Here is a 24,072-nt window from a genome sequence, read left to right on the forward strand (position 1 = left end):
TTTACAATATGACAAAAATATGCACTAGGGGAAATACAAAAAAATACTAAAACAAAACAAAACAAAAACATGAATTGGATGCCAGTGGGTCAGACACTTTGACAGAGACCAAGCAGCCATGTTGGTGAAATGTTATCGAAGTGTATGATGTCATGTCGGCCCAACAGTGTATGTACAAGGACTTTTTTTATTTTTTTAAACTGGAGACTGTCGAGCTTGCCATATTTAGAACAGGGAAGCTAAACTACATTTTTCTCCAATCTTTCTTTACAAAGCCTAGCATTATTTCCTTTAGAACATAAAAATAGTCCTTCACAAAAAGATATAATATGCACATAAAATAACATTACACATGGGTACAGCCAATAAAAAGAAACTAATAACTGTTGCATGCTTTTTAAAATTCTCGGCTAAGAAATGAGGTAAAATGTTCTGCTGCACGTTATGACCAATACTATAAACAACAGTTCTGTCAAATTAAAAGATAAGTTATCTGTGTGTCTGGAACTGAAGTCCGATTTCACAATCAAAATCAAGAGCTTTGTGTTTGTTTTGTCAAAACTGAATCTCAAGAAAGAGAATGACAAATTTCGTATTTTGTCTCGTATCCTACTCAAACATAAACAAAATATCACTCATCTGTTGCAAGAATTGTAAGAAAATACATTTTCCCTTGAACGCTTTGTTTTACCAACATGGCTGCCATCATTAGACAGTAGAAATGTTTTTTTTTTCTTTCCTTTGCTTTTAAAATAAAAAAAGGGATCACACCTACAGTGTGGTTTAATATATCAGTTTCTTACAACGTTTTTAACGCTGTTTTAAACATGTAAAAACAGCAACGTCCAGGATAGCAAATTATTGATTTGTTTGTTTTAAGAGTGACCCCGGCACCCGGGAGTTTGACATCACAATCTGCAAGAGAAAGAGAGAGAGAGGGAATGGATGGTGTAAATACACGCGTGGGTGAAGCACATCACTGTCTTAGGCACATAGCTGGATGCAAACCACAAGACTTGCTGAACTAATTCAAAATCAGAGCAGAAATAATGCTAGAAGCTCCACCTAGATCTCACTACCTCCAGTTAAACTCACCATTAAATGTTCAGCATGCTTTTAGGCATTGGACGATTATCCGGGCCAAAAATAACTGATTAACGATATTATCCCGATAATCATCAAAATATGCTTAAAACTCTTAAAATGGAACTGGAATCACTTTACCTAACATTTTGTTAAGAAACAAAGATCTTGTTATTACATCACAGAGAGGACACACACCTTTATTTCCTGTTAAAAACAAACAATCTTAAATAAAATGATAAGGTCCCCCTGCATAAATAACGGATAAATAAGTAAAAGAATAGCTACATAGTGAGTCTGTTATTTCTCACATAATATTCCTTATTTCTTTTATATATAAGGCTGTATTTTTCACCTCTATACCACGATAGCAGGCTAGACAGCTTTTTCAGATCACTCATGACGATATTCATGTTCAACTTATTCTGTTTTCACAATCTGCGATAAAATCTGCGATAAATCTGCGATATTGTCCCATCGCTAGATTGTTCTTCAGTAAATAACCAAATTAAAGTACAGCAAGGGCAAAACAACAACAAGTATTGTATGTTAATATAAATCGACCTGTCGCTAATATCTTGTAGTGTGCATCCACCTAAAGCAATCACATCACACAGCGAGGGCAACGCAGTGAGGCGGGGTCTGAGGCACAACCAGATGGTGGAGTTATTAGGGCTTGTTTGCTGCTTCCTTACTACAGTAGAGGCAGGAACAGCAGTAAGAGCCTTACAAGCATAAAGAAGAGGGTGAAACATTGCTTCAATTAGATTCTTGGCCTGAACTTCAAAAGTCTCGATTTCGCAGGTCATTCTTCGTACTTTCCAGCCTTACAAATTGTTTGTTGAAATAGTAAAAACTTGGCTTTTCAATTGGCTTAGGTTGGGCTTTTTTGGTTTTAAAGGAATAGTTCAGATGTTTTGAAGTGGGGTTGTATAAGGTACTTAGTCAGTGTGTTGCTACAGGTCAACATGACAGAAGTACCAGCGCAGAAGCAATGAAGAAATGTAACGTCACTGCTGTGGACGGGGGAAGAAGCAAAACGTATTTTAGCCACCTAAAGAAACAGTTTAAATTCAGTTTAAGTGCGCTCTATTTTTAGAATATCTATTTTGGGCCTTTTGTATTTGGCTAAAATACATCTTGTTGCTGCCCCTGTCCACAGCAGTGCATTGATTTGCTTCCGTGCCGGTACTCGTGTCTTTTTCTCCAAACTGGGAGTGTGCCGACCGCCATCTACTGAAGTAACACACTGACTATGGATGAGTGCCTCATATAATCCCACATCAACACATCCGGGCTATCCTTTTATCCTCTTCTTTATAAAAAGGTGGCAAGGGCTCAAATCTGAACTTCACATAACTCCACTTCAACTAACAAAGCAGAAAATGCACATTCATGACATGATGAAAGCTGAAGCAGATATGATGTTATGAGTGGAAAATCAGCTGACTGAATGCTGAATGAAGATACCACAACATGAAACTGTAGAGCATCAAGGGAGTGAGTGAAAGCTCATACTGTCTGCAGAAAACAAAGTAAGGAGGGTATGGACATACATGCATCCCTTGCAGTCCTAAACAATGCAGGCTTTCAAAATAATACATTATATAATGTATATATCATTCTTAAAATGTTACACTGCATTTGTGGAGATTTAACCGTGTCAGTGTTTAATGCAGATTCCTTCTGGAGGAAGAAGAGGCTCGCTGGTTGTATGAGCATTCAGTCATGACTCAAAACGGGAAAGAAAACATGATTTAAATGTTTCGAGGAAGCACCCAGGAAATCAAAGAGAAGAAGGAGTCAATAAACTAGCATCTGGCACATTTTATTGCTCTCATTGGAGAAAGTGTGCATCCACCCAACTTCCAAGGAGGTCAGAGGTCGGAGTCAGCGACACAGTAGAACAGCTGGAACTACTTATGAGTCTCAATCTTAAGGACGACTTCATTCTCTGACCCGGGGGCTTACACTGCCCGCCCTTTACTCAAAGTCACCTGCTGCCATTTTTGTGTTTCTTTTCCTCATCAGTGGTGATCATCATCATTATCCCCATCTTACCTGCTGGCTTTGAACCCTTTGAGTTTCTGGACAAAGAAGGTCTCCAGAACCTCTGCACACTGGTAGAAGGGCGAGTCACTGGGGTTGTAGTAGCGGCAGTTGTCAAAGATTTTGGTCATGTCCGCTACAAACTCTGTCAGCTTGACGTACTCGCGCTTCTGTATCCTCTCCTCCATGGTGGAAAGGTCTAAGAAAAGGGGATATCAAAAATATATTTGGTTGGTATGTGATAAAAATTACAAAACAAAACCTACTCATTTAATTGTGAACTCTTGCCAGAGACAAACATCCCATTATGCGGAAGAAGCAGATAAATATCTGGCTTTTCCAAATCGACTTTGTTCCACAAATCAGCATGCCTGCTTCAAAGTAATTACAGCTTATATGGCATGTATTTGACAGGCATTCAAATATGTTTCCTGGGAGCACAGTTTATCACTTTATATGAGACAGCAAAAATCCAAAACCTCTGCCAGTTTTAACCTCGATCTAGTCAGCCTTCCAGATCAGTTACAGAGATCTGACCGATTTGTCATTCCTGAGGAGATCGTCATTATCCGAGTGTCAAATTAGTGCTTCCAAGTTGAGGTTTCCCATAACAAGGAGCCTTCAGTGTTACTAACCTGGCTAAATCAAGTTAGAAGAGAGTTAGCGAGGAAGCTAACTGGCAACAGTCGAGGCTTCACATAATCTGCTGCTGCTGCTGGTGGTTTGCTCTGCAAGGCGTCCCCGGGGCTGCATTTTAAACAAACATATCCCACTCTTAACCTCTTTAACCCCCACCCAGCTGGCCGGGGGCTTACAAACCTCATGGTCAATATCAAAGACCTCCTTCTTCTGTCATCAGATTTAATCTCAGAACTCTCCAAAAACTACTAACGGCTGCAGCTACACCAGCCAACTGCTCATTTTCTTCTTCTTCTCGAAAACCAACAAGGTCTTTTTCTTGCGGTGGAAGGGAGAGGGGAGGACTAAAGTTTCCAGCACCGGGCCAACAAGAGCTAAGTGTGGGGCTGGTCCCTTTCCACGGGGAGCCCGGCAGACCCGGAGCAGCTCATTAACGGTTTGTTTGTGTGGAAGTTCTAAAAGGCTCTGCTGACGTAAGTCCCCATTTACATGGCCAGTTTGATCTGAGTTGGAGGGCTTCCTCCCTGCTGGCCTCCTGGTGGCTGCGTTTCAGTGTTTAAGATACAAGGACTGGGTGTTGCTTCCAGTAACCTAAAGCAGTCATGAAATGAAAACAGCACTACTGAGGCAATTTTATCTTCCGAAAAGGTATTGCCCACAATCCCAGTCTTGGTAATCTGCTGATTCACGAGTGATGATCTTTATATTTTCCTACCGACCCAAATGAGACTGGACTGGCCAATTCTCCCAGTACAGCAGCTGGGAAACATTCAATTACACACCGTGTCGTCGGTATTCACGGTTTTGTTTGTATGCTTTTACACATTTCCCCAACTCACCCATTGGTTCCTTGATAACCCTGTAGTAGTCCGGGGCGTCATTCGAGTCCACAGGCTCCAGGAACGGCCATGCCATTTTATGTGCCTGCAGAGAAGGGAGGGGCCGTGAGGTGAGAGAGAGATAAAGAGAAAGACAAGACACTTGAGAAAGCTGAAACCAATGAAGAAAAACAAACAGCACTATGAAAATGACACTGGAAGCAGGTGGGTCAACACAGATGTTCCCTCTTACTTGCTTCCACACTTCTATCTTTGTCCCTCTCTCACACAAACACAGACCGCTGGAGAGAGGAGGAGAGAAACTGAGAGGAGAAGAGGTAGGAGGAGAAAGAGAAAAGAAAGGGAAGCTAGAAAAAAATGCTGAGGCTAGGCAGCTGTCCAAGTAGTGCTCTGGGGAGCTAAACCCATCAGATAAGACGGACACAGAGGACTTTTGTTTTCTGCTCTTACACTGTAGTGGGGCGACGAGGAGCTGCGTTTGAGTTCGGTCTATTGCTGTTAATAAGACTACCACTACAGTGCTGCTCCAGCTACCTGTACAGTGATGAAGTAGAGAGGAAACCTCCCTTATATTCAGGCTACAGAATAGAGTTTTACTGTATGTATACGGTTAACCTTTACCGGTGTAGAATACATTTCTTTTAATAAAAAGGACCAGACCAGGGAAGTGAAATGATCTAGCTTCACTGTAGTATCAACGTTGTATTCACCGCTACAGCCCTGTGTAAAGTACACGGTACGCACATGCGTTTGTGCAGCGACAATAAGTCTACCTGTAAGGAACGTAGAATTCTCCGCAGGCCCTCATAGTCCTTGTCAGTGAGCGGCGTGAAGACCGTCATGGCGTCCTCTGTCGACTGACATTGCGGGCACACGTATTGGTCGATGTGGTTGGCCTCGCTCTGCAAGATGCCCACACAGCGACCGTGGTACCAGTTCTGACACCGGTCACACCCAATATAGAACCTAGGAAGGCAAGAAGTATGTTCACTTCTGAGGTTTGCATTGTATTTCAAATGGGCTTTATAGATTTATAGACCTAAAATGTGATTTTGTCGAAGCAACGACATTTATTAAGTAAAGCAAAAGCACACAACATTACTGCTTTTCACAATTAATCAGGAAGGACAAGTATAGCACTTGTCCTTTTAAAAAAATAATTCAAATAATATGCCTCAGCCCAATTTTGGATTTAAAGCAACAACACTGACGATTACACACACACACACACACACACACACACACACACACACACACACACACACACACACACACACACACACACACACACACTCCTGCATCTCCTTACTGGGACTCGTCGTACGGCGTCTGACAGATGCAGAACAGCTCCTCTGTGCTGCTCTCCTGGCCCCGTTTACACTCAACACAGATGTAGTCGTCCATCTTCTTGGCCTCCTTCTCTGTGATGCCCACACATTCACCATGATACCAGTTGGTGCACAGGTCGCAGCCAATGTAGAACCTTTAGAGTAAAAAGGGATGCAAAAGTTGTGTCACTAATGTCTCTTAGTACACACCGACGATTCTGAAGTATGGTAATCAATATACCTTTAGCTCCAACTTTATCCTAGTTTTTAAAACGCTAGTTTAAAATGAGCTTGACATGTAATAGATTAGGATTGTTCATGTTAATGTTTCCATCATATCTGAAGAACTGTGCAGATTAGGCAAATTAGGAAATACATAAAAAAGTGATGCCTTTGTTTGTGTGATGTGCAAACTGAAGTAAAAAAAAAAAAAAAAGGAACATGTTGAAAACACTGAATATGGCAGAAAGGCAAGATGCAGGAATTTGCTGTGTTTTTCGGGGGTGTTGTTTTTCCGCTTTAGTACTAGTTAGGAAATCGGCTGCATGAGTGTCTTTAAACATCAACTGTAAACGAAATTCCATCCCTCGTCCTAATATTGATTCTACAGCCAGTGCTTGCTTACAGGCTGAATGAATGCTCTACACTTGTTGCTGCAGTCTGGAGGCTTGTGTTTGACAAGTCAGCAAAGTTCAATAACTCCACACTTATAGTTTCTGGACCATTGAAAGTACCGACCCAAGGACGGGGACTTTTCAGAAGGTAGGGACCAAAACTGGGACTATATTTCTGCAGATGAAATGAAGGTAAAGGGGTTCCTACAAAGGTTGAAGGAAAAGTTCCACCGGTCAAATGAGCCATTAAATTGTTCTTTTTGGGGGATTTTTTAAATTTAGAATTGGGTTTCACTGAGCCTACTATTACCATAGCTACCCTGGGCAATATAGTATTTAAATTTGAGAGTACTCCAGAGAGCACCGTCATACTTGGTCTCGTCGTAGGGCGTCTTGCAAGACGCAGTAGAGCTTGATTTCCATTTTGTTGTCCTTGATGCTCGTTGTCGAGATCATCTTCTTCTTCTTGGACTTTGCTGATGTCGCAGTCTCTCGCTCTTCCTCCCGTTTCCTCTTGTGTGTGGAGGAGACGCTCGTGGTGAGGTGGTGTTGAGAGGTGATGCCATGCGTGTGTGCTAGAGTATGTTGCTGCTTGTTGTGGGCGGCGGCGGCGGTGGCGGCGGCGGCCTGGGCAGCCTGCTGGGCTGCAGCCTGAGCCCTCTCCTTCTCCCTCCGAATCCGCAACAGGTCCCTCTTTAGCTCCTCCTGAGGAGTGTAATGTCAGGACAGATGGGGTTAAAATGGGTGGATAATACCTTTATAAGATGAATTTAGATTCTGTCATTTCATCATTAGCCCTCTGAACTCCACCACCCGCCAGTGAGTTTGAAAGCCAAGTTTTCTTGAAAATGTTTTTTTAATTGCCAAAATTACACCATTTATCATAGCCACAAACTATTTGCGAGTCAAGGGTGAGAAACACTTCAGTGAGGAGAAAATTACCAAATCTAAGCTTAAAATAGCGATATTTCATCAAAACTACTTTATTCTACAAGTCTCATTAAAAATGTTGCCAAAAAATAATCGTTTGCTCAAACCAGTTCCTGTAAAAAACATTAAATTCTGGCTACTCAGCACATCACACATGGGAAGCCATGCCTTGGCTGAGACCAACAGTCACGTGACAAAAATGTGGTAAAATTGAACTGCAGGCTGTTTATACAGCGCAGAGCGAACAAGAAAGGCAGATGTTATAAAAATGTAAATAGTTTATAATATAATTATTATTTATTGTATATTATAATAATAATAATAGTTTGATATTTATAGCATTTCTTTTTCCAATATTAGAAACACTTGTTGGATATACAGTGCTTCAGGGATAAAGGTGTTTCCAATGACATTTGTCACACCTCTTCATAATTATGTTTTAAACTTTGTGTTTTCCGTTTTATGGATTCTTGAGACCATTTTCAGAATTGTTTATGTACCTCCTTGTTTTAAAAATATATACAATGAATATTTGAATGGACACAGATTTTGTCCCCTCCCTCCCTGCCCTCATACCTGTGTCTCCAGCTGCAGCTCCTTGTCGAGAAGTGCCCGTTTCTTCAGGATCTCCATCTTGAGGCTCTCTTTGTGCCGGTAAAGGAGCGAGGAGAGCTTGCTGGCGTTGGCCAACCTCCTCTTTGCCTCCACCACCTCTTCCTTCTTCCTCATCTTAGCCGCCTGCCTATCATCCTTGTCTATCCGGTCCAGGATGAACTTCATCACCTGGTTGCACACGATCATCCTAGACAGAAACAGACAGAAGAAAGGAAGATAAGAAAATTATTAATTTCAAACTTCAAAGTTAGAGGATCATAAAGGCATATAGAATAGTTAAGTACTGTACATTGAGAATGAACAGACTCTTGAATATAATAAAAAAAATGTACAGTCTTGCCTTAAAAAACACAGCCTTACTGAATCTAATGAGGACCCATGTGAAATAGGGCTGTGGCACATTCAAGGTATTTTTTAAATGCATAAAATACACATAATACTGCTGCTGAGAGAGTAGGATAAAAGAGAGGGGAGGGAAAGGATTATCACATATCTGAATCTTGAATTCAGTGCAGTCGAAGTCACAGAGGAAGAAAGTTATCCCTCTGACACACCAGTGGGCAGGAGTGTATTAATCCAAACAATGCTTCAATGTTTCAGAGAGTAAAACCTGCATGGGTATTGGCTCCATCAATAATGTGAACGTCTAACTTTCCACATGTAAGAAATGGCAGTGCGTGTCAATGAACAATGAAAGCTTTTCTCTCAGTCCTTGAGGTGTTCTGGTGACTCAGTTGTGGAAGCTTTGCAACTACAAAGTCCAGGGTTTGACACACATGCAGTCTATCCCTGAAATGTTCAGGAACATGTCCTGCATGAAGTCATGTGTGAATGGGAGCAGGGTTCAATATTCAGGGAAATCTGTATCGCCAATTTCCCAACTGAAGACCGAATAAAAGTTCAGGGAAAATGCTGGTACGGCTGTCTTGTGAAAGAAAGCAGTAACATTGCAGGGACAAGCCCGTAAAAGGTCTACGTCCGCCTGACGAGAGGCGTTTTAACATGGAGCGAGCCAACCAATCACAAGACTCCGCTGATGACGTATTTGAGTATCGACACAGTATCATGAACCTAACAAGGCTCCTTCCTAAAAGCGACACTGTTATGTCGTCATCCGTGTGAGAACCAAGCAGTCAGAGAAGTTGTGTTACTGGGCCACGAGTCTTACAGATGTTAGAGGGATGTTTGGTCGTCCAGTGTTTATTTGTAGGAGATTCTGTGCTTCAGTAGCATGGGAATGGGAGAGATTGGAAGAGCGGTATGGTGAGAGATGGACAGATAGATGACGACTGGGAAGCCACACTGCTTTTGTAAACATGGGAAAGGGAGGAAGAAAGGTCATACACACAAATTAAAATCCACATGGGGATTAAGGGTCATGTGCACGGTCCTATACTGTGTGCTCATACAACTTCCTGCAATTCTAAAAGGAAGAAGAAGGAATATTTAGCAACGAAGAAGAAGAAAAAACTGGGAGATACAATAAAAACTATCTCCATGAACAATTTTAGAAAAATTGAAGCTCAGCATAATACAGTAAATCAACATAGTCCGTGGTTCTGTGTGCCCAGTATGTTCACTTGTGTTCGCTAACATTCACAACTAAGATCGAAAATTGTTGGTACAAGTTCAGTACACATTTGTGTGAATAACGCACATCCATGGCTGCTGAGGTCAAAGATGGGCCAGGATTCCTGATCGTGTACACTAAAGTACACGCTGCAAATGCAGCATGAAAGAGGAGGACACTAATGAAACAGGACGCACAAACAAGTGCCAGCCGATGTCAGAGTTTGAGGTCATTACCAACAGTCGTGTTTTGAAGGAAAAGCAAGAGAAAGGGATGACATGAAGAAATGGAAAAAGGATGAAAAATAAGCAGAGAGACAGACAACAGACAGAGCTGCTGTAGTGATGTCACGGTTGTCTGGGTTTGGTATTTCAAGTTTGTGTGAATGGGTACAGTGTTGACACACCGTCTGTGGACATAAACACATGGTTGTCAGGGTCAACTGTAGGTCAGAATATGAAATATATCTGCAGCATAGAAAAGAGGAGTGAAGGAGGAAAGACTTTCTAAACATTTAACTGCTTTGACTTTCATTTTATAGATTTTGATTTAGTTTCCTATAGTAGTAGTCCGAACTCTGCTACCAGAAGAAAATTGCACCTTTTTCTTTTTGTGAGGAATGTGTGCCGTACTTTGTCGTATATGTGTGACCGTATTTTTATTTCATTTTTATTGTAATTTTTTTTACGTTTAAATCGCTAACTGTTAAGTTGTGCCTTTAATCCTCCTTTGTTATTTATTTACTTCTTATTTATTTATTTCTTGTTTTTATTATTATTATTATTATTATTATTATTATTATTATTATTATTATTATTATTATTCATGATTGTATTTTGTGTAATGCCATTTGTTCTAATCGGGAAGTGTTCTTATGTGTATGAATAACATGTTTAATGTATAAAATCAACAAACATATATTTACAATGCACTTTTGTTTATGGTAACAAACATCTCAACACTATGGTTCTTCAGAAAGCCTCTTTATAAACTACAGTACCTGGCCCTTACGGAATAACAACTGAGAAATGTTTTGTCAAATGCCAAGCTAATAGAGTTTAAACTCACTACATCCCTACACACTGGTGTCGGTTTGGAAGGGCCTTGATTTTATTGTGCAACTCCTCTCATTTAAACACGGGTTTGTCTTGTGTTCTTGCTCGTAGGGTCACAGTGAGCACATGCAGCTGTTCCCACACTGTGTTTGGACAAAAGTCAAATAGGGGGAGAGGAGAGGATAGTGTACAGACTGCCCAAGTGAGATCCATATGATCAGAACATGGACACATAAGAATTCAAAGTAGAAGAACTTTCCCACAGATAATAGCCGCAATCACGCTCAAGAACAAACTTAAGTGTTATTGCTTTTTCTTCAATTCTGCAGTTGTATAATACAGCACTTAAATAACAAAGCATTATGGTGTTGTAAAAATAAACACTACATTAACACTTCAACACTGAAAGAGTAGTAGCATCCATCACTGATGCGATTATGAGTCAGGTGCTTCCCCCTCTTTAGACTTTCGTTGGGACATTCTTGACTTAATTCTCTTAGCTTTTCTTTTCAGTTTCGCACACGGCCCTGCAGTCTTATGCCCTTTATTGCCGATTGGCTGGGTGTTGACCTGCAAATTAGGCACGTGCTTTAAATTTACAAAGATAACGGGATTGAATGAGGCCCATTGACCCTAAAAATAATTTCTGTGCTGCTATCTTTCCATTTCTATGATGCATATGTTGTTCCTCAGTGCATTCAGTCCGATTGGTGCAAAATGTCTAATCCTTCCAATGACATAAAACCACGTCAATAAAAACGTGTTGCCCTCCAAAATGACAACTTTGACTACATTAAAAAAAATCATTCCCATATTCTCACACTCACTCACACACAGTGACATATTGTGGACACACACCTCTGATTCTCTTCTCTCTCGGCAGGCGTCATGGTCTTCTTCTGCTTCAGGTGCTCGATCACAGCGTTTTGTTTCATCACCACCTGAAACACACGTCAGAACAAAGCACGTGTTTAACAACAGAAAAGATATTTACAGCTCGAGAGACGAGAATAACATATTTAAACCAATGAGCGGCAAAAAAAGAAGATTAAATGAAAAATACAATCATCTGGACTTTAGTGATGTTTAATTTGTTCTACAAATATACAGTATGAGTCAAAGGTCTGACACACCTTCTCATTCAATGTGAATGACTGTACTTTTGACTGGTACTGTATATAGAAATGGATTATTATGAAATGTAAGCGAGCAGTATAGTGTGTCAAATAAGTACACACGCGCATGTACGTAGTATTGAGCCCCACAAACAGAGACGGGGCCCAAGCTGTAAAAATAAACCCAGCCTTAGTGGAGGATGGGGACTGTTTATGTACTGATGGCAGAGAGAGCGCGAGCCTTGGACTGAGATGGATGACCTGGCTACGATGGGTGCTTGAGCACAAGCACACACACACACACACACACAAGCACACACACACACACACACACACACACACACACACACACACACACACACACACACACACACACACACACACACACACCTGTTTCTGAATGATGTCGCTCTGGCTGGCTGCATTAAGGGCTTGCTCTCTCTTGGCCTCTGCGGCTTGTTTCTTCTTCTGTTGTTGCTGTTCTCTAAGCTGCTGGATCCTCTGCAGCTGCTCCTGGACAGAAGCTGCCTGGATGGTCACAACGTTCCCAATCTGTGCAGACAGCAAAGCATTATAAGGATTTTACAATTATGAATACCCTGTCTAAATGTGTGAGGCAGTACACAGAAAATGTCATGTTTTTCTGAACGTTTTCCATTTTATAGGATCAAAACCTAATAGTGAGGTCCATGAGGGGAATATAAACTACCTGTCCTCCCTGAGCTGAGGTGGTCCCGGTCTGTTGTATCTGGATAGGAAGCTGCAGTTTGATGTGCTGTGGCAGAGAGCCTCCACCCTGCTGGGCCTGCAGCTGTGCCAACACCTGCAGTCACAACACAGAAGATACACAACATTAACAAAGCTTAAAAGAAAACTATGGTTGTGTTTATACATTTTCTAAAACTTTTATTTAGATAAGTTAGATCACTCTCCAAACCGTTTCACTTAACATAAAGAAGGCCTCGCGACCCCCTAGGAAGCTTTGGCAACCCCCAGGTTGGGAACCACTGAGCTTCATTTGTGTCACCCTTAACTTAACAGAGCCCCACTTTAAGAATGGCTGGATAGATTAAATGAGCAGTTCACAGAATGAACTGGGTTTAATATTTTGAGCACGCACATTTCAACTTTTGAAAGTTAGCGTGGCACAGATTTATTTACATCTACAGCTGTTTTTCTAAAGCGGTAAAGTCTCTCACTGCTCGACATCATGTAGCTTCCCCTGAGCAGTGCTCAGTTGATCAAAACCATCTGAATAACAGCTTTTTTGGGAAGTGGAGTGAAGTTATAGCCAACAACAAATCACAGTGACTATGTTTACATGCAAAACTATTCCATTTTTTTCCCTTATTCCGAGAAAGACAAAATTCCTACTAGGCTGTTGACATGGCGAATGAAAATGAATATTCCGGTTTACATGCAGGTCTGCGAACATAGCCTCCAGCTTTCTTTAACCAACTTCTTGAAAAGGTCGGTGCTGCAATATAAAACAGACCTGTTGATATCCAAATGTTTATAAGTAGGTGTGCTTCTCCTTCCAAGCGGAAATGTGGGCTCTTCTCTAGTTGGTTTGTGTACAACGCACTTGAAACTGCGGGAAAAACCCTAATTGAGACGCATATTCTGAAAGCACTGTATACATTTGGAATACGCTGTTTACATGACCCACTACAAATGATTGTATTACATAAATAATATTTAGTTATGTGTATATTATATAGTATTTTGTGCATGTAAACGTTTTGTCATTGTGTCTTTGATGATCATACCTGTACCTGCTGCTGCAGTCCAGACATGCTGATAAGCTGGGGTGTCTGCTGCAGCTGCAGCTGGGCGGTTCCTCCCTGTGTTTTCACCTGCAGCGAGGTGGGAGACTGGATGGGCATGTGAGCCTGCGTCTGAGGGGGTAACTGGCCCTGTGGGGTGGCCGACGAAGGGGTGCTGGTAGTGGCCAAGGGAGTTGCGCCTGCCTGGACGGGGGCGGCAGCCTGCTGGGCTGGGGTTTTGGTGGAGGTGGAGTTGGGCTGGCCAGGAACTGCGGTGACTGGAGAGAGAGCGAGAAAGCGAGAGAGCGAGAGAGCGTCAGAGACAAGCAGGACAATGCCATCTTAACTGCAAATCACCAAGTAGAAACGCATTAAATTTGCATTTCCAGAATTATTTGTCTGAATCCAAACCATCCTAAAATGCATATCTGTTGAGTGATCCATGCTTGTTTCTTGTCATACCTGTGCTGGGTGTGGGTGTGGCAGCTGAGGTCAAGGGAGTGAAGAGGAAGCGTTGCACCTGGCCGTTGGGCAGCGCTGCCTGCATGAGCTGCTGACCGGGTCCTGGGATGACGGTGACCCCGTGAGGTATGACCTGAAGCTGACCGGTGGTCTGGCCCTGGCCCTGAACCATCACTGTCAGAGCCTGTTGGGTACCACCGACACCGGCCTGACGATCCACACCTGACCCTGCCTGCTGCTTCTACGAGAGGCAGAGAAGAGAGGAGATGGTGAATCACATTGTACAATCTAATCCTAAATAAATTGCCTTTGTCTTCTTAGAGAACTTGAGCTGGGTCGTGAACTGTTGCTGGTATGTGGTTGTAAAGGCCATTAAACCATTATATGTGATACTGGGCTCTACAAATCAACTTGACTTGTGAGAAGACAGATGATGTCATTAAAAGCCTATTTTTACACCGAAATCCTGTGAAACTAGGTGGTTTTTACATTTTCAAATTAAGATCATGCATTTTACATTTCTCTGGAGACCAGGGTCTCTGCACAATCTGGCATTATCCTTTGACAATGGGGCTGAAATAAAACATCTTATAGTTCATATTCATACATAATCGATTAATGAATCTTAATATTTACCCATCTTTTTCCTCTTACTGTAATTAAAGGAAAACATTTGAAGAGAAATAAATGTGCACACATATTTATCTTGCCATGGTATTCTTCTTTTAAAAATCAGATTTCATTGCTATTTGGGAGGTGTTATTTTCAAACCTTGCGCACAGGACATCCTGGAGTTTTCAGCATCTCCCTCACTAACCTGTGTGAGCTGGGTGAGCTGTGCCAGGGTGAGTTTGACCTGGCCCTGCCCCTGCACCCGTTGGGTGCCGGGTGCCGTTTGGCCTGCTGTGTTGGGGCTGGCCCCCTGACCAGTAACTGTGGCTACGGGGCTGGCACCAGATATTGCCGTGGAAACTGCCTGGCCACGAATGATCTGCGTCACTACTTGCTGTCCACCCTGACCTGGAAGAGAAAGTTGTATAAAAGATGGTCAATTTTAACTAGACTTTCACATGTGCAGACAAAGGAATAGTTTGGATGTTTTAAAGTGGAGTTTTACGAGGTACTTATCCATAGTCAGTATATTACCTACAGTAGATGGCGGTCGGCACACTCCTAGTTTGGACATGCGTACCGGCACGGAAGCTAAGCAATGTACTGCTGTCAACAGGGGCAGCAGCAAAATGTACTTAAAAGAAAGGCCCACATTAAAAAACATCAATGTCAGTTTGAGTGCACGCTATATTTAGAATATTTTCAAGGGAAGGCAAGGTAAAGCCGTGAAAATATTCTAAATGAGACGTACACTCAAACTGATATAGATTTTTTTGGTGGCTAAAACCCGTTTTGCTGCTGCCCCAGTCCACAGCAGTTATTGCTTTACTACCGTGCTGGTACTCATGTCTGTTTCGCCAAACTGCGGGCACGCCGACCGCCATCTACTGTAGGTAATACACCGACTATGGATAAGTACCTCAATGGTTGTCGCCAACAGGATGACTTACAGAGTACATTACCTTGCTGGACCACGAGGGGTGATCGGAGTATTGTCTTTCCCATTGGTCCTGTCTGCTGGATTGGTGTTCGGATCACTGTCATTCCTGGACGGATCTGCCCACCAGCTGCCAGAACCTAGAAGGACATTTTCATGAAGACGTTACTAATTAATTGTTTCAAAGCCAGCATCTTCTTCCTACACTGTCAGAAGATAACAGAACAACATTTTTGTGTCAAAAATCAAGGTCAGGTACAGAGGAGCTGCTTAAAAAATGGAATTATATGAAATTATATATACAAAATTGATATTATATGATACAAGATTATGTACAGAGAAAGTAGATATGTTACCTGCTGTGTACAATTTAAAAAGTACCAACAGCAGAGGCAACAAAATAATTAATGCGAGAGCTATTTGCAAACATAGTAAAAAACACAACCACCAAAAAAAGCAGAAGGCCATAAAAGCAGAGAATTGTACACTTGTAATCACATAAAGGATGTAATTGTATAGAAGTTAAAACAACTATCTAGATAATTCAGAGCACATGTACCTGTTGCTGGGAGCCTAGGGTATTGGGCCTGATGTTGAGCGTGGTGGTGCGGGGCTGGAATGTGGTGTAGGTCTGGGCACCACCTGCTGTGCTGGAGGGGATGATACCCAACACTTTCTGCTGAACCACACCTGCAGAGAGAAGAGAAGCAGAAAGATACCAGAGTGAACAAATGAGGAGAACTGAGAAGAAAGGCACGAGGAGAGGGGCGGGGTGAAGAAGAGGTTTCCCGGGATTCAGCTTGCCAATGGTATCAGTCAAGAGAGAAACATAAGTGGTAGAAAGATGACGGAAGGACAAGGAAATACTTTATGTGATGAACTAGTGGATTTAAGACAGACAGAAAGAGAGAAATGCTGCAAGGAAGGGACAGCTCATGTAAGTCGGAAGTTTCTAGAAATGGACAGGGTTCATTCGTGTCCTTATATGATTGCTTGTAGTCTTATAACTTTAGAGATCAATGATATTTATTTGTCAAACACCTGCTTTTCATCAAACACATCCACCAACACATTTTTAAATGCTCAAACATTCCTAATACAATTACTGATGTGAAGCAGTGGCTACATGTTTGCGTGTCACAAGTGAGCAGTTGTACAGAAGTCCTGCATTGATGCAACTAAATACATTATTTGTGGGCTTCTCTCCTCGCTTGATGGCCAGCTTTTGATCACAGCAATGGTAAATATTAGTTGAGCAGGTAAACAAAATCTTCAAAAGGCTCACTGAAAGCTTAGTTGGGTTTCCCCCAACATACCTGAACCCCCTCATAAATTATGCATGAATTGAGACCCTGCTTTTTAACTTTAATCTGACAAAGGGAGCGTTTCATATTTGTTCGCCAGGTTCTGTGCCTTAATGAGCTCACGTGAAGCTGATGGCAGAAATGGAAACCATGAGAATGTCGCTCTTTTTCCTCTGCTGCCTTATTGCTGCGGTTTTTCAACCGCAACCGAGCAGGTAAACCTATACATCAAGGGTTTCCCTCTTCAAACACGGACGCTAAACCCGGTCGTAAGACCAGGGGAGTAGCTGCTCTGGTCACACACATCAAACACGCTTTTCTATGGACTTGCTGTTTGGAGAGGTCGGGGAGTTGGAGAGGTGCACTTTTATTCAAAAAGACGGAGGGAAAAAAAGAAAAATGGAATCCCGCTATAGAGGGCTACCTGTCTGGGAAGCAGACCTCAGGGTAAACTTGTTTTCCTGCCTAACTTCCTTAAGCCCTTCCAAAACAAACAGGGCGCCCAACAGTCATGCTGGATAAATACACATGTCCATTAAATGGTTACACTCCACCTGAACTTAGTTTCTCCTTCATGGTGACTTCAAAGGTAAGAAAAATCACTTTCTTTGTATCCTTGGTGAATATCATTCTCTTTATCTGATGAATGCAATGTTTTATTTGAGCAAGTCTGTATTAAATGGTACATTTACTGCATACAGAGATGCTATTTTTAGTGCCATCATCATTGCATCATGTTTGAAAATTAAGATCTCTTCAGTTTTTCTTTTCCACATGTTCTGTTAGTTAGCTTGACAGAAAGGATGTTGAGTTGAAATCTGTAATACTTGTATCCATATTAATTTGGCAAAAATATAGATACAGCTTAGAAAATTCTTCAATATCCAGACTAACCTTTCCTAGCTGAGGTTTCTGTTTTTTTTTACTTAAACATATTTTAAGCTTGAGCTTGAAATGGCACACTAATATAAAAGACACATCTAATGTCTACAGCATGTAGTGAGGTAATTGATTTTGTGAATGCTGAATATGACCTTTCTAACGCACACGAGAGCCGTCAACAGCTTTAACGGAACATGTCAACATGACAGACCAGCTCGAGTGTTGAGCAATACCAATCATCCCATAATTTGACAGGATCACAGACAGGCCAGCTGGTGCTCAGCACAAACCATCGCCTCAATCGGGGTGTCAATATTGACATTTCAAAAAAGTTGAAAAGCACCTAACTTAAGATGGTACAATCCTGAGTCCGCAGTCTGGATTTACAACCTCAGACTACACAAATCTACCATCCTAAAAACCATCCAACCAAAATAACAGCTTTCTATTAGAGGACCATGCCGACAGGACACAGCCAGACATAATGTGCCACACCAAACTAAGCTGCTGACTCATGAGGTACATAGAGAGCACCACAATGGGGTTAGTGCAGACCGGGCTGCCACAGTAGCACAAAACACAGTGAGCGGCTGAATGCTTCAGAAATGGTAGCACCTTTAACATTTGTTCAGCTGGAAACAGATTGAACAAAAAGCTTACTGAGAGCACAAGCACACTACCATAGCTGTATTTAACTAAGCTCAGTTTAAAAGGAATACTTGCCCCCCAAAATTAACATTGAAATGCTCCACTAAGGGCAGGTAGGTAGGTATCAGAGTATGAAAAACCCTGCCTGCTGTGTCACAAAACACCACTGTGAGAGCAAATGAGAACAACCCCAAAGAATTAAGTTGCCGGCTGGATGACCTAAACAATAAGCTGAGAGTATAAAGCTCTGTAGAGCTGAGGGGACCTGCAGAGTTAGTGATGACTCTCTGTGGGCTCATCACCACAAGTAATGCCTTTCACATTACACATACATTTGATCAACTGTTATTAGGGAAATATCAGTTAAAGCCTCTATTATTTTAATTTGTCCTATTCTTTCATTTAGATTAGTTTTGTTTTAATTAGTAAAGCACAATGTTTCAGGGTAAACCTATAACATCAACAGACAATGTGAAATAGCAAAATAAAGCTAATAGGGAATCACTTAATAAATCAGAGATGTGGGCGATAATTCTGAGGTCTGGAACGAGGCTCAGTGAAGTGCATCATTTAAAGCTTGTAAAGAAAAACATGGCTGGATTAGCACCATGGTAAAACTAACTGTGACAGTTGTGTGACTGATTCATAGAGGCAAGGGGCCAGTGTGTTTAATAGAGTTGAACACTTATAGTTCTTGTAAGTTGTGGGCCTTTAAAAACGACAGTCTACTTGTGTACTTGGCTCACTGACAGTGGCAATCAGGGACAGAGGAATGTCTAATTTGTGTCTAATTTGTAGACTTCAAAATATTTGGGCCTGCAGTAGCTGGCAACAACAACATTTCAAATGAGTGAAGACAGACTCAGTCCTTCTGAAGCGCTGTGTGCGTGGTTGGCACGCTAAAATGCTTACAATGGCATCCAATTAATGAAGCAGATCTAATTTGACTCCTTTGACACACTTGAAATGTTTCAGCTGTGGGACCAAGGTGAAGCAATGAAAACACAAACAGACATGTATCCCATGGTGGATGGAAAGAAGAAATGACTACACTGAATAAATGTAACTTGTGCCCAAGGAGTGACTTATTAAAAACCAGCCGTACCTCCTTGTGAAGTTGGCACGTTGACTGTGACGATCTTGCTGTTGGCGGGGAGTGGCAGCTTGGTGGTCACTACCTTTCCACCCACTGAGGTTCCCGTAATCTGGAAGGTGTGACCACCAGAAGTGGCCAAGGTGGTCTCCGTTCCCACTCCTGATAAAGCAAACAAACAAAAAGTGCAACAAATGCTGTTACTATTGTAATGTCAATAATATTACTATTTTTGTAAGATGATTTGTTCTGACATGCTCCGCCCCTTAATTTAGGTAAGAACAAAGAGTACACTGTACTTCTCTGCTACTCGCCCAAACTAAAGTACAGCAAACTTGCCATTAGTTACACTCCTCTGCAATGTACCTTGTGTGCTTTGACCCTGCTTGACCCAGGTGGCGAAGGACTGCTGGAAGTTTTTGTTCTGCTGGAATGTGACAGGGGTGCCCATCTTGGTGGAGAGTACCACTTTGGTGGTGGGGGTGCCCTGGCCTGACAGTGAGCCGACGATGACTTTGGGCGTGATGACAGGTGTTGCGGGAGTCCCTGTTGGGATAGCTGTGACTGAGCCTGGTTTCTGCTCCAGACGTTTCTTGGATGATATAGTCAGTCAGTCAGTACATTAAAATAGGAACTCATGACAGAAGCATTCAAAAGAATTGCCAATACTTAAAATCAGTTAAGCAGAAAATTAGCTATTCCAGATTGGTATAGACGGGATGATTAGGGGTTAGTGATGATACTATCAGTAGAAATTAATTCATGAATGAAGTCAGTTTTCACTCTTTGCTTGAAAAAGAGGAAGTGTGTATCCACTTTAGAAGTATCTACTGCTACACGTGTGCTTTTTTCTCCCACAAAAGTAAGATGTAGCCTCAGTTGAGACGCATAAAAAAAAGGCTTACTTATATAATTCTTTAAAAGATTAATGTGCCTTTTAAGACTGAACTGAACCACATTCACCTTGGCTTGATCGGCTGCCTGAGCTTTCTCTTTCTCCACCCTGTAAAAGAAAAGACATTCAAGCTTAAAACACAACAAACATTTCTGAAGACAGCTGTGCTCTAGTAATTTAAAATACCCTAAAATGTTTCCATACATTTTATGAGTTAGATGTGATTATTTCGATGAAAGGTGAATATCTTGGATTAAAAACATTGTGTGCATCCACCTCAGGCAAATTACCTTTTATAGAGCAAGGAGAATAATTAATAATATATATTACTTAGACAGTAAAATCACCATCCTGAATAATCTTTGACTCAAGTATGACATCGCTCTGACAGATGGCACAATTGACAGTGCATGGCAGGTGTAGGCATAACAAAAACAGCTAAAGAGAAAACTTATAAGAGCCTTAAGTAGACACCAAGAATGTATGTAACTTTATTGTATCATACCTCATTCTCCAGTGTATTATATGGAGATCTATTTGGGGGATGTATTTTTATTAACATAAAGATGCTCATAAGTGCACGTGGTACCAGAGCACCCTAGGCCAAAGGTCAATGATCGATTTTGTAATCGTATCATCTGATCTGAGGCCTCATGTTTTGGACACTCGGGTGAAGAGAGGGGCGGAGCTGTCGACTGATCACCATCTGGTGGTGAGTTGGATCAAGGGGTGGGGGAAGACTCTGGACAGACCTGGTAAGCCCAAACGGGTAGTGCGGGTGAACTGGGAACGTCTGGAGGAAGCCCCTGTCCTGGAGATCTTTAACTCACATCTCCGCCCGAGCTTTTCAGACATCCCTGTGGAGGTTGGGGGCATTGAACCTGAGTGGGCGATGTTCAAAACCTCTATTGCTGAAGGTGCGGTGGTGAGCTGTGGTCTCAAGGTCTTTGGTGCCTCAAGGGGCGGTAACCCTCGAACACCGTGGTGGACCCTGTTGGTCAGGGAAGCCGACTGAAGAAAGAGTCCTTCCGGGTTATGTTATCCGGGCGGACTCCGGAAACAGTTGCAGGGTACCGAAGGACTAGAAGGGCGGCAGAGGCAAAGCAGTGAGTGTGGGAGAAGTTCGGAGAAGCTATGGAAAAGGTGCTTCTGGAAAACCATCCGGCACCTCAGGAGGGGGAAGCGAGGAACCATCCACGCTGTGTACAGCAAAGGTGGGACCCTGCTGACTTTGACAGAGAAGGTTATCGGGCGGTGGAAGGAGCACTTTGAGGAACTCCTGAATCCGACCAACACGCCCTCTATGGTTGAGGCAGAGCTGGAAGCTGATGTAGGATCATTGTCAGTTTCCCTGACGGAAGTCACTGAGGTAGTCAAACAACTCCACAGTGGCAAAGCCGCAGGGGTTGATGAGATTCGTCCAGAAATGCCGAAAGCTTTGGGTGTTGAGGGGCTAACTTGGTTGACACGCCTCGTCAACATTGCGTGGAAGTCTGGGACAGTGCCTAGGGGGTGGCAGACCGGAGTGGTGGTTCCCCTATTTAAAAAGGGGGACCAGAGAGTGTGTGCCAACTACAGGGGTATCACACTTCTCAGCCTCCCTGGTAAAGTCTACTCCAAGGTACTGGAAAGGAGTAGTACTCTTCACTCTTGCAAGGATCCTGGAGGGGGCCTGGGAGTACGCCCATCCGGTCTACATGTGTTTTGTGGATATGGAGAAGGCGTATGACCGGGTCCCCCGGGTGATACTGTGGGAGGTGCTGTGGGAGTATGGGGTGAGGGGGTCACTTCTGAGGGCCATCCAATCCCTGTACGCCCAAAGCGAGAGTTGTGTCTGGATACTCGGCAGCAAATCCGACTCGTTCCCAGTGAATGTTGGCCTCCACCAGGGCTGCGCTTTATCACCAATCCCGTTTGTGATTTTCATGGACAGGATATCGAGGCGTAGTCTCGTAGTTCAGGTGGCCTGAGGATCTCATTGCTGCTCTTTGCAGATGATGTGGTCCTTATGGCATAATCGGTATGTGACCTTCAACAGTCACTGGATCGGTTCGCAGCAGAGTGTGAAGCGGTTGGGATGAGGATCAGCACCTCAAAATCTGAGGCCATGGCTCTCAGCAGGAAACCGGTGGATTGCCTACTCCGGGTAGGGAATGAGCCTTTACCCCAAGTGAAGGAGTTCAAGTACCTCGGGGTCTTGTTCGCGAGTGAGGGGACGATGGAGCGAGAGATTGGCCGGAGAATCGGAGCAGCGGGGGCGGTACTGCAGTCGCTTTACCGCTGAGCCAGAAGGCAAAGCTCTCAATCTACCGGTCGATCTTCGTTCCTACCCTCACCTATGGTCATGAAGGCTGGGTCATGACCGAAAGAACAAGATCGCGGGTACAAGCGGCCGAAATGGGTTTTCTCAGACGGGTGGCTGGCGTCTCCCTTAGAGATAGGGTGAGAAGCACAGCCATCCGTGAGAGACTCGGCGTAGAGCCGCTGCTCCTTTACGTTGAAAGGAGCCAGTTGAGGTGGTTCGGGCATCTAGTAAGGATGCCACCTGGGCGCCTCCCTAGGGAGGTGTTCCAGGCACGTCCAGCTGGGAGGAGACCCTGTGGAAGACCCAGGACTCGGTGGAGAGATTATATCTCCTCACTGGCCTGGGAACGCCTCGGGATCCCCCAGTTGGAGCTGGAGGATGTGGGCCGGAGAAGGGAAGTTTGGGGTTCCTTACTGGAGCTGCTACCCCGCGACCCGACCCCGAATAAGCCGTAGACGATGGATGGATGGATTTTTATTTTATTTTTAAATATTAATGTTTTGTTTTCTATTTAAGTCATTTTTATTATAAATTCCAATTCATATCCTGAATCCCAATAAAAAATAATTGATCACAAAAAAAAGGTGTAGGCATAATATGCTTGACCCTCTGACCTTTCTGAGAAAGCTCTGATCTCCCAGAGGTCGAGCTCCTCCTCGGCGACCCAGGTCTCGATCACCACTGGGCCTGTTTGCTTGGCGGGCTCAGGCTTCTTGGGGCGCAAGGCACTGGAGCGTAGCCCCTTCCTCTGAGGCGTGTGCGTTTCTGGAATGGTGGATCATTAACAGGTCAGCGTTATCGTGTCTACATTTTTAAACATTGCAATACAAAAAAGGAGCAACCCAATTGACGGATTGTAACTCTTTCTTCAGTGTCAGGAATAGAAAGTGTAGCTAACCTTTCGGAGTCTCTGGCACTCCAAGGGGGCAGATGATTTTGCGGATGCAGTACTCTGAGCGAATGCCGTAGGGTCCCACATCACGGCGTTTTATGATCTCTGTGGTGGTGATTTCAGTATCTGATGTCTCTGTAGCAATGAGTGGGGATAGGGCTGGGTTGGTATGGAGAGCCCGAGAAGATGGAGGAAATGCTCTCCAACATAAACACAGTGACACCCACATGAGACTGAGGGCTGTCTTTTTCACAAAAGCATTGTTGTATGTTTCTCTGGGCCAACATGGGGATCAGGAGGATAACCCAAGTACATTCAGGAAGCTACTACCCAGTTATTGAACTGCAGATTCTACCATTTTTTTAAACATCAGATTGGAGTTGATCAGTTTTTCTGAAAACACCAGTACATAAATATCTGAAGAAAAATAAGTCACTTC

General features: G+C 43.0%; 1 protein-coding gene across 1 annotated transcript in view; it reads right to left on the minus strand.

Annotated features, from left to right (window-relative positions):
• LOC115011930 (nucleosome-remodeling factor subunit BPTF-like) overlaps window positions 1-24,072 on the minus strand; it is a 51,511-nt gene that overhangs the window by 2,864 nt on the left and 24,575 nt on the right. The window contains 20 exon segments of the mRNA XM_029437221.1: window positions 3,145-3,331; window positions 4,611-4,695; window positions 5,384-5,576; window positions 5,920-6,093; window positions 6,925-6,950; window positions 6,952-7,257; window positions 8,059-8,284; window positions 11,581-11,663; window positions 12,228-12,389; window positions 12,547-12,660; window positions 13,607-13,881; window positions 14,066-14,306; window positions 14,883-15,085; window positions 15,640-15,754; window positions 16,174-16,304; window positions 19,554-19,703; window positions 19,908-20,133; window positions 20,505-20,544; window positions 23,356-23,506; window positions 23,640-23,768. Of these exon segments, the coding sequence (XP_029293081.1) occupies window positions 3,145-3,331; window positions 4,611-4,695; window positions 5,384-5,576; window positions 5,920-6,093; window positions 6,925-6,950; window positions 6,952-7,257; window positions 8,059-8,284; window positions 11,581-11,663; window positions 12,228-12,389; window positions 12,547-12,660; window positions 13,607-13,881; window positions 14,066-14,306; window positions 14,883-15,085; window positions 15,640-15,754; window positions 16,174-16,304; window positions 19,554-19,703; window positions 19,908-20,133; window positions 20,505-20,544; window positions 23,356-23,506; window positions 23,640-23,768 (3,217 nt within the window).

This window comes from Cottoperca gobio, chromosome 1 (assembly GCF_900634415.1).
Source record: "Cottoperca gobio chromosome 1, fCotGob3.1, whole genome shotgun sequence".
Taxonomy (NCBI): Eukaryota; Metazoa; Chordata; class Actinopteri; order Perciformes; family Bovichtidae; genus Cottoperca; species Cottoperca gobio.